The sequence below is a fragment of the Empidonax traillii genome, unplaced genomic scaffold (genome assembly GCF_003031625.1).
Source record: "Empidonax traillii isolate 1590-97213 ecotype Southwest subspecies unplaced genomic scaffold, ASM303162v1 scaffold164:size861626, whole genome shotgun sequence".
NCBI lineage: Eukaryota > Metazoa > Chordata > Aves > Passeriformes > Tyrannidae > Empidonax > Empidonax traillii.
Window position 1 is genome coordinate 692,128 of NW_020955357.1, and position 13,069 is coordinate 705,196.

Here is a 13,069-nt window from a genome sequence, read left to right on the forward strand (position 1 = left end):
AATACTGCTGTTAGGGTGTCTCTCTTTAGTTGTCTAAAGATTTTTTTCTGTGGTTTTCAGTATGTTCAACTTATTCAGGTTTTGTGAAAGGTAAGTCAGTATAGAGAGAAGTGTTTGTTTTATTTTTCTAGAAGTGTTAAAAGCCCTGTCTTAGCCAATGGTTAGGCTTTGGCTCTTCTGATCTCTGCCTGATGGTGCACAGATGGGAAGGGTGTATGCCTTCTCTTCACACTGAAAATAGCCGTCCCTTAAAGATGGATCTGCTGGCAGCTGTTCTGTCAGACAGGCAGGTTAGCAGGCTACCTACAGCTTCTGCCTTTCCTTTCAGAATCTGGGGGGAGAAAGGGGTGCACTCCCTTTCCTGATGGGAGGTTTTTGCAAACTGCCATGAAGATGGCTTTTCCAGTGTAGTGTGTTGAGCCTGAGGAGCAGATGGCAGTTCACATCTGCTTTGTGGGGAAGGAAATGGTCTGTTTCCTGGGAATGCTATAAAAAAAATATATTTATTAATGCTGTATTAAAAATAACCTCTTCGTAGAGGTTACTGCAATGCCCATATAGTATGTGCTGCTATGGTGTCATAACACTTTTGAAACAGTGGCATTAATCATAGTTATATGTATGTACATATTTTTATATGCAAAAGTCTATGGCTAAAGGCAAGAAGAATAAAAATGTGAATAATGTGCTTTAATCTTTGAATTCCTGTTTTATTTTAGTAATGGAACGACTGGTCATCTTTTATCTAATGCTGCAGTTCTGACTTTGAATATTTAATACAGCATTTTTCAGAATATTTGAGAGAAATGCACATGCATAAATGCAAAAAAGTTCTTCAGAAGAATATCATTCACTTGTGATTCCTTTTCCACAGTCTCAAAAGTTCAGACAAGGGAGTGCTAGTTTCTGTAGTATTGAGTGTGTACAAGCATGGACTACCAGTGCTGGCTTTCAATATAGTGGCAATCCAGCTAAACATCTTCTCATTTTGAACTCTGACAGTTCTATTAATCTCAAGTTTTACCCACAGAGCCTAGTACTGTATCTGCAGCTCTGGTTTTACTTAGATACATAAACTATTCCCCTGACTTCAGATTGATTTCTTCATTAAAGCATTTGATCAATTTTTCTAATTACTATTTCCAGAAGCCACATGTAACCAGTATGTTCAAGGTGATTTTATAGAAGAACTGTCATTAATGAAAAACAGCTTCTTAAAAAGTCATTGCTTGCTTTTTCTAATTATTTATTCTTTAATTCTGTCAGTGGTTGACTGATGGACAGGAAAACATGAATTTCTTGACATTGTGATAGATTTGCATGAAGCACAAGCTTTCAACACCAAGAGCCTTCAGATGTACTAAATTAAAATCCAGTATTAGGCAGTGGAGGTTGTATCCTCGGTTCTTGTGAAAAATCCAGCTTTTGTTCAAATACTTGAATATTGACTCCATGGGCTGACTTTGAGGCTCCTAATTTGAAAAATCTTAGTCTGAGATTTTCTGTTTCTCTAACGTTTTCTGCACTTGAATAATTTTTGGAGGATTTGGGTTTTTTTTCCTGTTTTGGATATTGAAAGCACTTTTATGTTAGTCCTAAATTTTGAATAATAGAAATACAATTTTTTGTACTTCCAACCCTTTGACTCAAAACTGGGCGAATAATGGCATCAATAACAGACAGTACTAAGGAGTCTCTGTATGAACCACAGTGATCCAGTGGTAAACTTGGCCTTGCTTTGAATCTAAGCAATGTTGAAATACAGCTACAAATTAGACTGATAAAATGGTAGGATTTCTGTAGTGAATATACTGTGATGCACATGCATCTATAAGTTGTCTACATATGGGAAAGAAGTGAATGTATGTGTGATAATATACAAGAACATTCTGAATTAAGGAAAGCACTATGGTCCCATTTATAGACAGCACAGTCTATAGCTGTGGTCTCCAGCACCAGTTTTCATCACAGGTGTATGTACTTGAAGGATTTTATACATCTGGGAAATCCTCTTTTCTTGTTTGTGGGCACTGACATGGCTTCAGTGCTTGGAGGGAGGGAAGATACAGTGCTGCCAAGCTTCCACACTGAGGGAGGTGATCAGGAGACCTACATACACTTCATTATGGTCTCATGGTGTCACACCTGGGACAAAATGTAAAAATTTTGCACCAGATGACAAGTAACCAAATTTAGGACTAATCATAATCTGAGGACTAAGGTTGTGCTTAATTATTCCCTGATGCGAGTGGTGATGCAGGACGTGGCAGAGCCAGAGCCATCTGACTTCTGAAGGGAGAATCTCTGAGGGTTTACTGTGTTGGTAAACACAGCATATGAGAGTTAAAAAAAGTTAAATAATCTCGGGAGTCCCTAGCTGTTTCACTCTATCCCTAAGATGGTTTATTTGTTTCCAGTGTGCTTGCTGTAGTCAAATTAGTTCTTGCAATGTAGCCTGGTAGCCATGCTATGTTTTTATAAACTGATAGGACATTCACATAGAGTGTAAATTGAAATTACAGCAGGCTGTTGCAAGATCATCTTGTCTTAACAGGAAAAGATGTCCCTCAAGAGCTTCCATGTCTGTGGAAGGCTGTGATCAGCAACTTTAAAAAAACCCAAACTTCAGTTATGAACCTTTCTGCATCTGGGCTGTGAGCAGTAAGGAACTAAAAGGCAAGCACCTCGCTGTTGGAAGGGGTCAGTCATTGTCAAGGCTTTTATAAGTACACAGATGCACGAACGACCACGCACGTTCGTTATTTCATGCTGGCAATGGGAAGTTCAGTGAGTAACAAAGCCAAAGTTGTTGTTTTAAAAATCTGTTGCCAAGCAGTAGGTTTTCTCCTAGCAACAAGTGTTTTGCAGCAGGGGAAGCAATTGGATACCTTAGGGGGTATGTTAGCACTGGGGGAAGGGTAGAGGAATAACAAACTGGGGCTTCAGCGATGACACAGAGAACACAGAGCAGCTTCTGGGTGTGCTGGGCATGGGGGATGGCAAGGGAGGGGGACAAGGCAGAAAGGGACACGTAGGCAATGTTCTGGGATAGGCTGTGAACAAAACGTTGCCTGCAGGCAGAGGTTCATATTTGTTCATCAGTTGCTTTGTTTGGTTTACTGAGTGATCGACTGTAGTATTATTAGCTGGTTGTTCTCATTTAAAAAAGAAAATCCATACTGAGCTGCTAGGAAGTTTTATTTTGAGCATATTTGAAGAAATACACTTTTTATTATTCAAAAGAACTACTTTGTTAGAGAAAAACAGATAAGTAGTTTTTTATTCTGCATTTTGGAAACAAATTACATATATGTTTCAGTTTCTTTTCCAATTAAAAAAATAATATATTTATTTATCATTGTCTTTACCTGTAAGTGTTGGTGGTCAATCTAGTTGGTCTTAAATCTTATACTATGGCCTTCCTTCCAGATTCCTGTATTAAGATCCATCTGTATCTGCAGACATAGAACTATGTTTATTCATTGTTTTTCTGATGGAATGGCTTATTTCAAACTGATGCACTATGTCACAATTCTTTTGCACTTGCAGTAAATAGTTACTTACAGTGACTAGACATGTATGTGCCTTCAAAAGGAGTGTATATGTTATTTCTTATGCAAAGTCATACTTCCAATAGATGGTCATGTTTCAGCACAAATTCATCAGCTAGAGGGAAAATAAGAGAGGATAGTGTATAAATAATGGGCTATTTCACTCTACGTAAGTGTAAAATATTGATTATAGAATACATTTTAAAAGTGTATTTTTATCACAGAGGTTGGAAAATACCAGCTGCAGAATTTTACTTATTTTTTCCATGTATCATGACAAATTCTTCTCATTTTGCCTCACTAACACTTCTGTTTCATTATTTTAGCATAACACTGTCAAGTCTCTGGTAAACCTTGAAGTTTGATAGATTTGTTTAAAAATAGCAGCCACCTTAACACTTGCAAAATAGGCTGAAAAAGCAGCATGTAACAAGGGGCAGTTTTGTGATGCTAAAATTACAGTGCATATGGATTTGCATACATTGCACAGTGAGTTTTGTAACTGTTTATGGTCATAATCCCTGACTTTTAAGGTTTTTAGATAAAATGGGAATGTTACTAGCATGTCCTTCTGAAAACCATAGTGGAAAGTTGATTCTCTCTTAGGCTGGGACTGGTTTAAAAACAGTAAGATAGTGGACTGGGAAAATTACCGGGAAGTTGGATGTAGTGCATTCTGTAAATCTTTTGTAGCTTTTAAAAATCATTTTCCACATCTGAATAGCTCTGTATCTGCTTACACATTTGCAGCTGCTAGTTTACTCAGCTTCAGCAGGTCATTGGCAAAACAGGCAGGTAGTATTCCACTGCTCTTATGTCTCCCTGCTCTCATCATTAAAAGCAAAATCAATCTATTTTTTTGTTTTCATATTCTTGTAATGTTTTCTTATAGCTGTTGTTTCAACAAGGGAAACTTTTAGCTCCGAGGGCTATTTTTTACGTAAATAAGGTCTGTATCATATAAATTTAGAAACTTTTTAGCAAACAATTCATGTAACAGACCTGCTAGGGATGAGTTAATATAAATGTCATATCTGGTAGAACTCAAATCTCCATAGTTGAGGCTTCTGTAGGTCAGCAGGCTGTGGTTCTTAAACACAGTGAGAAACTCTGGCACTGTTTTGCATGTGAGGTCAGCCACGTTTCTTGTTCTCATACTGCCCGTTTCTCCCAGTTACCAGTTTCTTCCTCTGCGGAGAGAGTTTAGTGCTGAGACTTCAGCATCCTTGCTAGAAGAGGCAAAATTGCAAATGGACTCCTGGTCAATGCTTTTGGCTTTGAAATAAATTTCATTGCTTTCGAGAACATCTCCCACCTGTAGTGGGAGCTCAGGGAAAATGAAATTGTTCTTCTTGATAACAAATGAATAAAGCTAAAAATCTCAAGTGGTGCTTCTGTCAAGACTGAGAACTGTTTATTTTCAGACAGAGTGGGGAAGTAATCAGACATTAAACCTTAAGAAAACCTCCAGCTCTCTTGAGACGAAAATTTAAGCTACATTGAAGAAATGACAGTGATCTTTGTAGTGTTATCTTTTTATTTTTATTTATTTTCAGTTATTGCAAATATAGTTTAGCACGTCATGATCAAGCTCTGGTTTGATGAGGCATATGATGGGTGATAATTATGACTAAATTTTTTTAAGTTAGTTTCATGGAAAAAGTTTGAATGTTACTAGACTAGACTAGTTACTAGACTGTTCTAAATGGCTAGTTTTAATCACGTTTCCGAAATCATAAATTAGTTGTTTAAGTATTTTTCCATTTCTGTCCTGTGTTTGTATTTCTAGGTGTGTGTTTTCCATTGACTGTTTGGTTAATCATTATGACAGTTTAATTTGCAAGAGAGAAAGCCTGTTTGCAGAAAAAAATGTACCTTTGCAGTGACCATACCCTACATGCTTATTTAAGTAATTATGACTTTATACATTTGCTTATTATATCATGTTGTCAGATTCTGAGGGATGATATTTTATTAATTAGTAATAATAATGCATTTTCAAACTGAAGACTTGGAGACTGTAACATTCCATTTGGAAAATCAGATTCATTTGAATTTCTTCCTTTTAAAAATGCTTATATATTTATCTAATGAAAAATAACCTTAATATGTTGAACTGCAAGGGGAAAAATAACTGTGCCAAAATATAACTTTGACATGTCCAGTATATATCAAAGTATAATTCTGGCTTATTGAAGAATTGTAATTATTTTGTTTTATTGTACCGTCACCAGAGACTAAATTTTAAAAGAATCTTGTTTATCTAGGATATAGATAGATATGTAATGACAAACTGAAAGTTATCTAGGTAGGGTAAGGATTTAAGTCCTGTTGAAGCGAATGCTGATTAAACGTGCATTTGTAATTCCCATTATGCATCTTTCTGTGCCCAAAAGATTGTGATATGGTGTAAGGTCCAAGACTGGTTTTTTTTAAAAAAAAAACAACCAAACCTCATGGATTTGAAGATTTCAGAGTCAAATCATTTTGTCGTACGAGGCTTCTTCTTTTTTTAATTTTTGCATTCGTTAGTTGGACATTTCTCTGCATCTGCTTCTTCAGTGTTAGCCCAAGAATCAAGAGAAAGTTGCTCTTGCAACAGAAGCATCAAGTACTAATATTATATATACAGTGTTATCACTCTCTTTCCTGACATTGCAGGAGAGGGAGAACCTTATATCAGAACAGGAGTAGTGGAAGCTCCCTGGGCCCTCTAGACAAGTCTCCTCCTCATAACCTTCAGAGCATGCAAGCTTCTCCTATAGGGCTGTTTTAACACTGGTTTGCACCCTACTACTGCAAGTAGAATGCTGTTCCAAAACCTCTCTGCTCCAGTTGCCAGGAATGTTCTGGTAAACTTACAGCAAATTAAAGTGCCAACTTTATTCTCTAACTAAAAAGGTTTTTCTCTGTTGTGTTTTTTCTAGTGTTTATGGAACAAGTTCCTTCATTTCCTCTCAGGTTTTGATTTGCTAGGTTAATCAAACAACGTGTGTTAGTCTCCTCTTGTAAATTCAGATTTTTATTGATCATTTCAATAGCCATTTTCCTGTGCCTATTCCAGTTTGAATGACCTCTGTTGAAAAGAAGAGACTGCACAAGGTGCCAGAGGAGGCCCTAGCGGAGCTGTGTTGCACCATTGCTGAAGTGTTGTTCTCCTTCTAGTGGAAACCTTTCCTGATGTCACTTAAGTTTTCTTCTTTGGAACTGGCACATTTTCACACTGTCATCCTGTGGTTGCCTGATAAAACCAGGTCCATCTCCCAAGCTGTATGATTGACAGGCTTCCACCATGCTGCAGAACTTGTGTTACTGTTGTGTTATTTTTTCCGCTTTGTTTTACTGACTCTTACCATATTTCTGTTATCCTAGTTCTCGTGATCAGCCTGTTGCTTTCTGTGTTGTATCCTCTTAGCTTTTGCTTGTCTGATTGTATCATGATTCCTGTGATGTGTCATTAATTAAAACACAAAACATGATTAGCCCCAAGAGAGTATGCAAAATGCCGAAGATATAACCCCTGTTCCTTAATGCAAGTAAGATAAGTATAAATGACGATTATTCAGCCAAATGTTTTGGATGATACATTAAGATATTTCTGTCTATTCAGACTCAGTAGCTGTTTTTCTGGGCTGTATCTGTGTAGGTGTCTAGGAGATATTGAGTAATAAATAACAAATTACTCCTGTTTTGCCAACAGCATCGAGGGCCTTCAGTCAGGGGTTGGGCCTTGTTTGACTGAGCATTGTAAAAACAGTCCTTGAACAGATGCTTGAGTGAAAGAAGCAAAGAGTGGCAGTTTTGTATGTGGGGCAATGTAAAATGAAGGGTAAAGGGGATGACTGGGGGAGGAAAGATACATAAAATCATTGACCAACAAGAGGGAGACTTTGTGACTCCAAGCTGGGTGAGGAAACAGTTGGTAAGATCTTGAAAATAACCTGTGGCAGAACTTGGAAGCACTTTTCTCCCCATTTTAATTCCTAAGGGTTTTTATTCTGTTGGGATGTGAAATTTGTGTAGAACCTTGGTTATAGTGACTGCAGTACCTCCTTGTCGCAGGCAGCACACAGTGATACTCTTAGAAAGCCCCTTCCTAGAGCCCCTGGAGGCTCTTGGAATTTCGGGGTCTCTGTTATTCCCAGCTCTAATACCCGATGGTGGCTTGGGCACTGTAAAGGGCTGTTGACCTTTACTTGAGCAGAGAGCATCTGAACTCCACAAATCTTTGAGTATTGCTGATTATTCAAAGTGACTGGTATAAATATCAGCGAATTGGAGACATGAAGCACTGCTTTCACTTCTTGTGATGATGGCACAAAAAAGTCTCTTCATTTCTTCAGAGATTCCCTTCACTTTCTGCCTGTGCCATTTCTGATTAGACTTTTCTCTTGGAGTTTTCTCTGAGTTACGAAATCAACCTCTACATTGTAGAACTGGCTTAGAGAGTTTACAGCATAAAGACAGAGAGAAAGTGGAGGCCTTAACACACTAAGAGATCAGTGATTTGACAAAACCCAAAACAAAAGAACCCCAAAATTCTCAACAAACCAAACATGAGGTAAAGTAATAAACAACATTTGTACTGAGCTGCAAAATGAAGAAGCCCACACACACTAGAGGCTTTTATAACTGTGTTAGAAGCAAATGTCATAAATGTATTGTTGTTCTATGTGAAAGAGATTTAATAGTAGGAAAGATCCTGCTTTCTCCTTGCAGGATGCCAACAGTTGTCTTAAACACATCTGTCAAGTACTGCAGCATTCTAAAATGTAAAAAGAACAACTAGATTACCTTAGATTTTTGTAATACCTTAGGAAGTTATTTGTTTTAGCATATTTTGTAGAATGGATATTTCTTACTATTTATGTTTCTTATTATTTACACAAATTATTGTGTAGCACTTTTTCTCTTTGATTCAAGTTTCAAAATCCCTGGAATATTATTTTATGTTTTTTCAAAGATTATGTTGGTGTTTTTAAAGAGGATATAGGGAGATGGCATCCTGCTTAGATTTTAAACTAACATGCCAAGGCTGAAGGTGTGAGCCATATGTCACTTAGATATCCCTCTGTGTTTCTGCAGACCTGATGTATTGCTCAAGCCCATCTCCAGCCGTAAAGGAAGAGACCTAACATTAGTCTGCAGATAAATGTTGTCTGTAGATCTGCTGCTGAATAGGTAACTGAAGGCCAGAACTGGTAACTTTGAGATTTTGTTTCCAGTTGGAAAGCAGAGGAAAATACACCGTGAAGGACTAGGATAATTTGTATTGATTTTTGTGAAGTCGCCTCTAGGGGAGTTTGGTTTGGTGGGGGGAGAGGGAGGATTTGTTGTTGTTGTTTTTTGTGGTTTGTTTTTTCCTGAAGGGTTTGGTACCAAAAGCAAGCATATGCTGACCGCTGGTAAACTAGAAGTCAGTTTTCTTGGATGGATGATGGTGCAGGGTCACTAAAGGATATTGCTGCGTGAGAGACATGCCTCTCCTTCTCCCTGTGATCTGTGGTGTAATGCTTATTACAGCAAAGTCAGGCAAGGACTGAAACAATTTGAAATGTTCTGTGCCTCAGTATTTTAATGAAGTCATCCGGGAAGGGGATTTACAAGCTGGACACTTACAATATATGACATTTGACCATCATTCTGAGAGAGAGTTAATGAATCAGAGGGTATTTTGCGTTCTTTCTCTAGATCGCTTCTTTGAGCTTAGCCCACAGCTACAGTGACCAAATGTCACTGTCCTTTTGATGCTCTGCATGGAACAAGTCTAATTTTCTCTCTACTTCAGAAGCAAAGCTGATTGTCCCAGGCCTGCTACCTGAGGCAGGAATCTTCATGCCATCCCAGCCTGAGACACCAGTGAAAGACTGACTTTGGGCAGTTGTTCCCTTGAGAAAGCTGTGCCCTCAAAACATGAGGGTACAGGATGTGACCTGATTGCCCATGCAAGAGTGGTTCCTTCATTAATGCTAATTGCTAATTTCAACACTAATGCTTGTATTCTCAGGAAAGTGTAACAGCAGGCAAACAGCTAGTATTTACCCTAGTTCTATCACCTGCAATAGCTCAGCTATACTTTTTCCTGTACAGAATAGGGCAGATGTGATGTAACGTGTCTCTTCCTATGAACAGGCTTATATCTGTAAAATTTGGTTGCTTTCTTTGGTCTTGAAAAGAACAGCTTGTACCCTTAGCAAGCAGGGAAACTAGTCTGGCATATTTAAAAAAAAAAGTTATTACCAATATTCAAAGATCTCACATGTTTAATTAGTATAAAATAGACATATCTACACACAAAAGAAGTAAGATTTTTGGAAATAAAGAATCTTGAAGAATATCTAAATTTTTATTAAAGTTAGGTCTATTGCAGCCACAGCAACTTTATATATTCCATCTCTGCTTCATTTTTTGTAGTTCACATCTGATACCTGATAGTCACCTCAGTGCAGGGCTAAAAAACACTGACCCTGAGAGTTATATGATTTTTGGATTGGAAGTACTGTTTACTTGCTCTAGAAATGCTGACTCAATTGACAGTTCAAAAAAATTCCAAAACCAGAAAATCCCTCTAGCACCTTTATGTGAGAACATCTGCCAGGCAGATAGAAATGAGCCTGCATTGCATTTATTTGTTTACTTACCAATACTATACAGCACTCTTTATATTGTTCTTCAGAGCACAGTCTGCTCGGATGTTCTGTAGGATGGAGTTAGCAGTCTTAAATCACCCTGATAGGCACAATTCCAGAAATGTATGGTGGATAATTCAGGGGTTGCATAGAATGTCAGTACTTTCTAATCATTGGTGCTTGGGTTAATAAGGATTTGAGGGACAGATGTACAGAGAGAGATAAAAGAAATTGTGGTCCAGGGAGTGGGGGCTTGGAGGGGAGAAGTCACAAGGACTCTGTAAGCATGTAATCAGGATGCCTCTCTGGAAAACAAAGATTTGTGTTCCGTATGCATTTTGCAGTACAGAATCACAATGTAAAAATGCATAATATCTTTAGGATTATTATAATCCCAGAATAAAGCTCTCTTACTGGGTCATTCCACGACTTTTCTGGCACGGTAACATAGCTGAACGTAATGGATGGAGATTTCCACTGCCTCATTCAGCCCATATCCTAGTGGGTTTGGATGTGCTCTGGGATCATGTGCTGGTGAGTTGGATTCCATGTCACAGAGAAAGATGAAGAATCTGTGACAGGGAAGCTCCTGAGGCAGTTTTGTGCCTGCTAGTCCTTTGTACATTACTGTTGTGATATTAGTCCGAGAACACTTCCCATTTCACGGGTACCATGTGCATTCCAAGTACCGTGGCTGTTGCTCACTAGGCTGAACTGAGTCCTGTTACTGCCATCCCTGAGGGGCCGATGGTGCTGTGTATAGTCTCAGGTGTTATCAGACGTGAACTGGTTGCTGAGATGCACAGGTAGGATATGAAGAGTTGAGGGCACACACCTTAGTAGGACTTCAGATAACAGGAGCTTGCTGCAAAAGCTCTGTTTCCTACTGATTTTTTGCGGTTGGGTGGAGTTTTTGTTATTTAGTTTTGTTTCCTCTCTAAAGCCACCTGACTCCTTGTTGGTGTGGAGTAGCTTACTCCAGTCGTGCATCAAGTAATTTCTTTTCTTTATTATAAAATAAATAAATAATTTAGTCTCTAGCATGTTGAGCCACAGAGCTGCTTACTCTTATTTCACTGTAGAGACAAATCATTTGAGCTTCATGAAAGCCCTTCTGGCCAATCTCAACTGTTTCCCCTCTGTTTTCTTACAGGCTCTGATACTTCACCAGCTTGGGCGCTATAGCTTGGCGGAGAAGATTCTCAGAGATGCCGTCCAGGTCAATTCCACAGCCCACGAGGTCTGGAACAGCCTGGGAGAGGTGCTACAGGCTCAAGGCAATGATGATGCTGCGACCGAATGCTTTCTGACGGCACTGGAGCTTGAAGCAAGCAGTCCTGTGGTTCCTTTTACCATCATTCCCAGAGTCCTTTGACAGGGCATCCTGATCAGCCAATTTTTGGTCTGACTTCTGGGTGAGGAGACCCAGTGTATCAGACTGCTTGGTAACTGGTTAGTTTGAGAAACTTTAGAGCTACAGGTCTTTGGCAGGCAAGCGGCCAAAACAGCGAGGTGACACAGCACGTTAATGTTGGACTGAGAGGACGGAACGGTGAAGCCAGAGCCAAATCACTCATATCGCCTGCGTTTTTGCCCTGGTAGTTTTAAAACATCGTTATATTGTTCATGGATGATGTGCCATATTTTGTTAGTGATACTTGAGTGTTACATAAAATTATAATGGAATCAACTACCAATTGTAGAATAAGTTAAAATTCAGTGGCAGAGCAGACTATTTTTAACAAGGCTGTTAATAAAACTGTTCTCTTCCTGCCTCTCAACCTCTTTTGGCCCAAAGTCAAAATGTGAATTTTCTGTTTCCATCTCTATTTTAGTCCAGGCCAAAAAATCAGTTGAGTTCTTGGTTTTAGTTGTTAATAACTGTGACGTGTGGCTAACTGTTATCTAGAGCAAAGGCTGAGTACAAGAATATTTATATTTTACCAATGTATGCCTGTTACAAAAAAATATATTAGTTATTTAAGTTTAACTTTTTTATGTGAATTCAGAGTTTATTTATCAATGGAAATATGTAAAAAGAAGCCTCAAATGGAATATTTACCGACATTCCTTATACATGACCCACACTTGGCTAAATGGGAAGATTATGTTAATAATAAAATGATTTTTAAATGGAACCTTTCCCGTGTCTTGGTTAAGAATCAGAGGGGAAAGATGGCTTGTGAACATATTATGATATGGCTGGCTGGTCTCGAAGATGAGCAACACCAAAATTAAATGTATGAGGCTAGTCTAGAGAAAAGAAACTGCTATACTCTTTGCCAATGGTATTGTTATCTTAGATTTCAGGTTTCCTTAAATCCTCACTACTCCGTTTTTATTCCTTCCACTCCAGCTCTCAATGAAGCCAGATTACCCTGCCTCTACATAATACATGGACATTTACGTATACCTTGGTAGTGCTTGGGAAGAGCATGTTAAATATTTACACAATAATGTTTGGTTTTCCTTATCATCTTTGTTGTTCTTTCTCAACATCTCCTGTACTTTGTATGCCTTGAAGGGAAAGTTGGCTGGTTTAGTAGACAGATATTTGCCAGAGATTCTCTGGGATGTGTGTGGAGAAGAATCAAGGTTGCACTGAATTTTCAGGGCGTGTGAGCTGGGGGTTTTCTAGTGTCTGCTCATTTACAGCATTGGGCACACTTGGAGCATGGGAAGAGTTCCAGGTTCCCCATTATACTGGGTGCTCCTTGATATTTACTTGATTTGTCACAAGAAGTGGTTTTTAGGTGCTTAGTACAAGATAGCAGATGATTCAGAGAATAACAGCCAATGTTTTTCTTTGTCACTGACCAGAGAGCTTACTCACCTCAAACACATGCAGGATCCTCACTGCGACACAGGCTCCATGTGCTCCAGTGAGCA

General features: G+C 38.6%; 1 protein-coding gene across 3 annotated transcripts in view; it reads left to right on the forward strand.

The window, feature by feature from the left end:
• Nucleotides 1–12,318, forward strand: part of TTC7B (tetratricopeptide repeat domain 7B) — a 138,674-nt gene extending 126,356 nt beyond the window's left edge. For all 3 annotated transcript variants that reach the window (XM_027885326.1, XM_027885324.1, XM_027885325.1), the window contains one exon: nucleotides 11,334–12,318. In XM_027885326.1, the coding sequence (XP_027741127.1) occupies nucleotides 11,334–11,555 (222 nt within the window). In that variant the 3' untranslated portion in view covers nucleotides 11,556–12,318. The remainder of the gene's footprint in view (nucleotides 1–11,333) is intronic.
• Nucleotides 12,319–13,069: the final 751 nt, after the last annotated feature.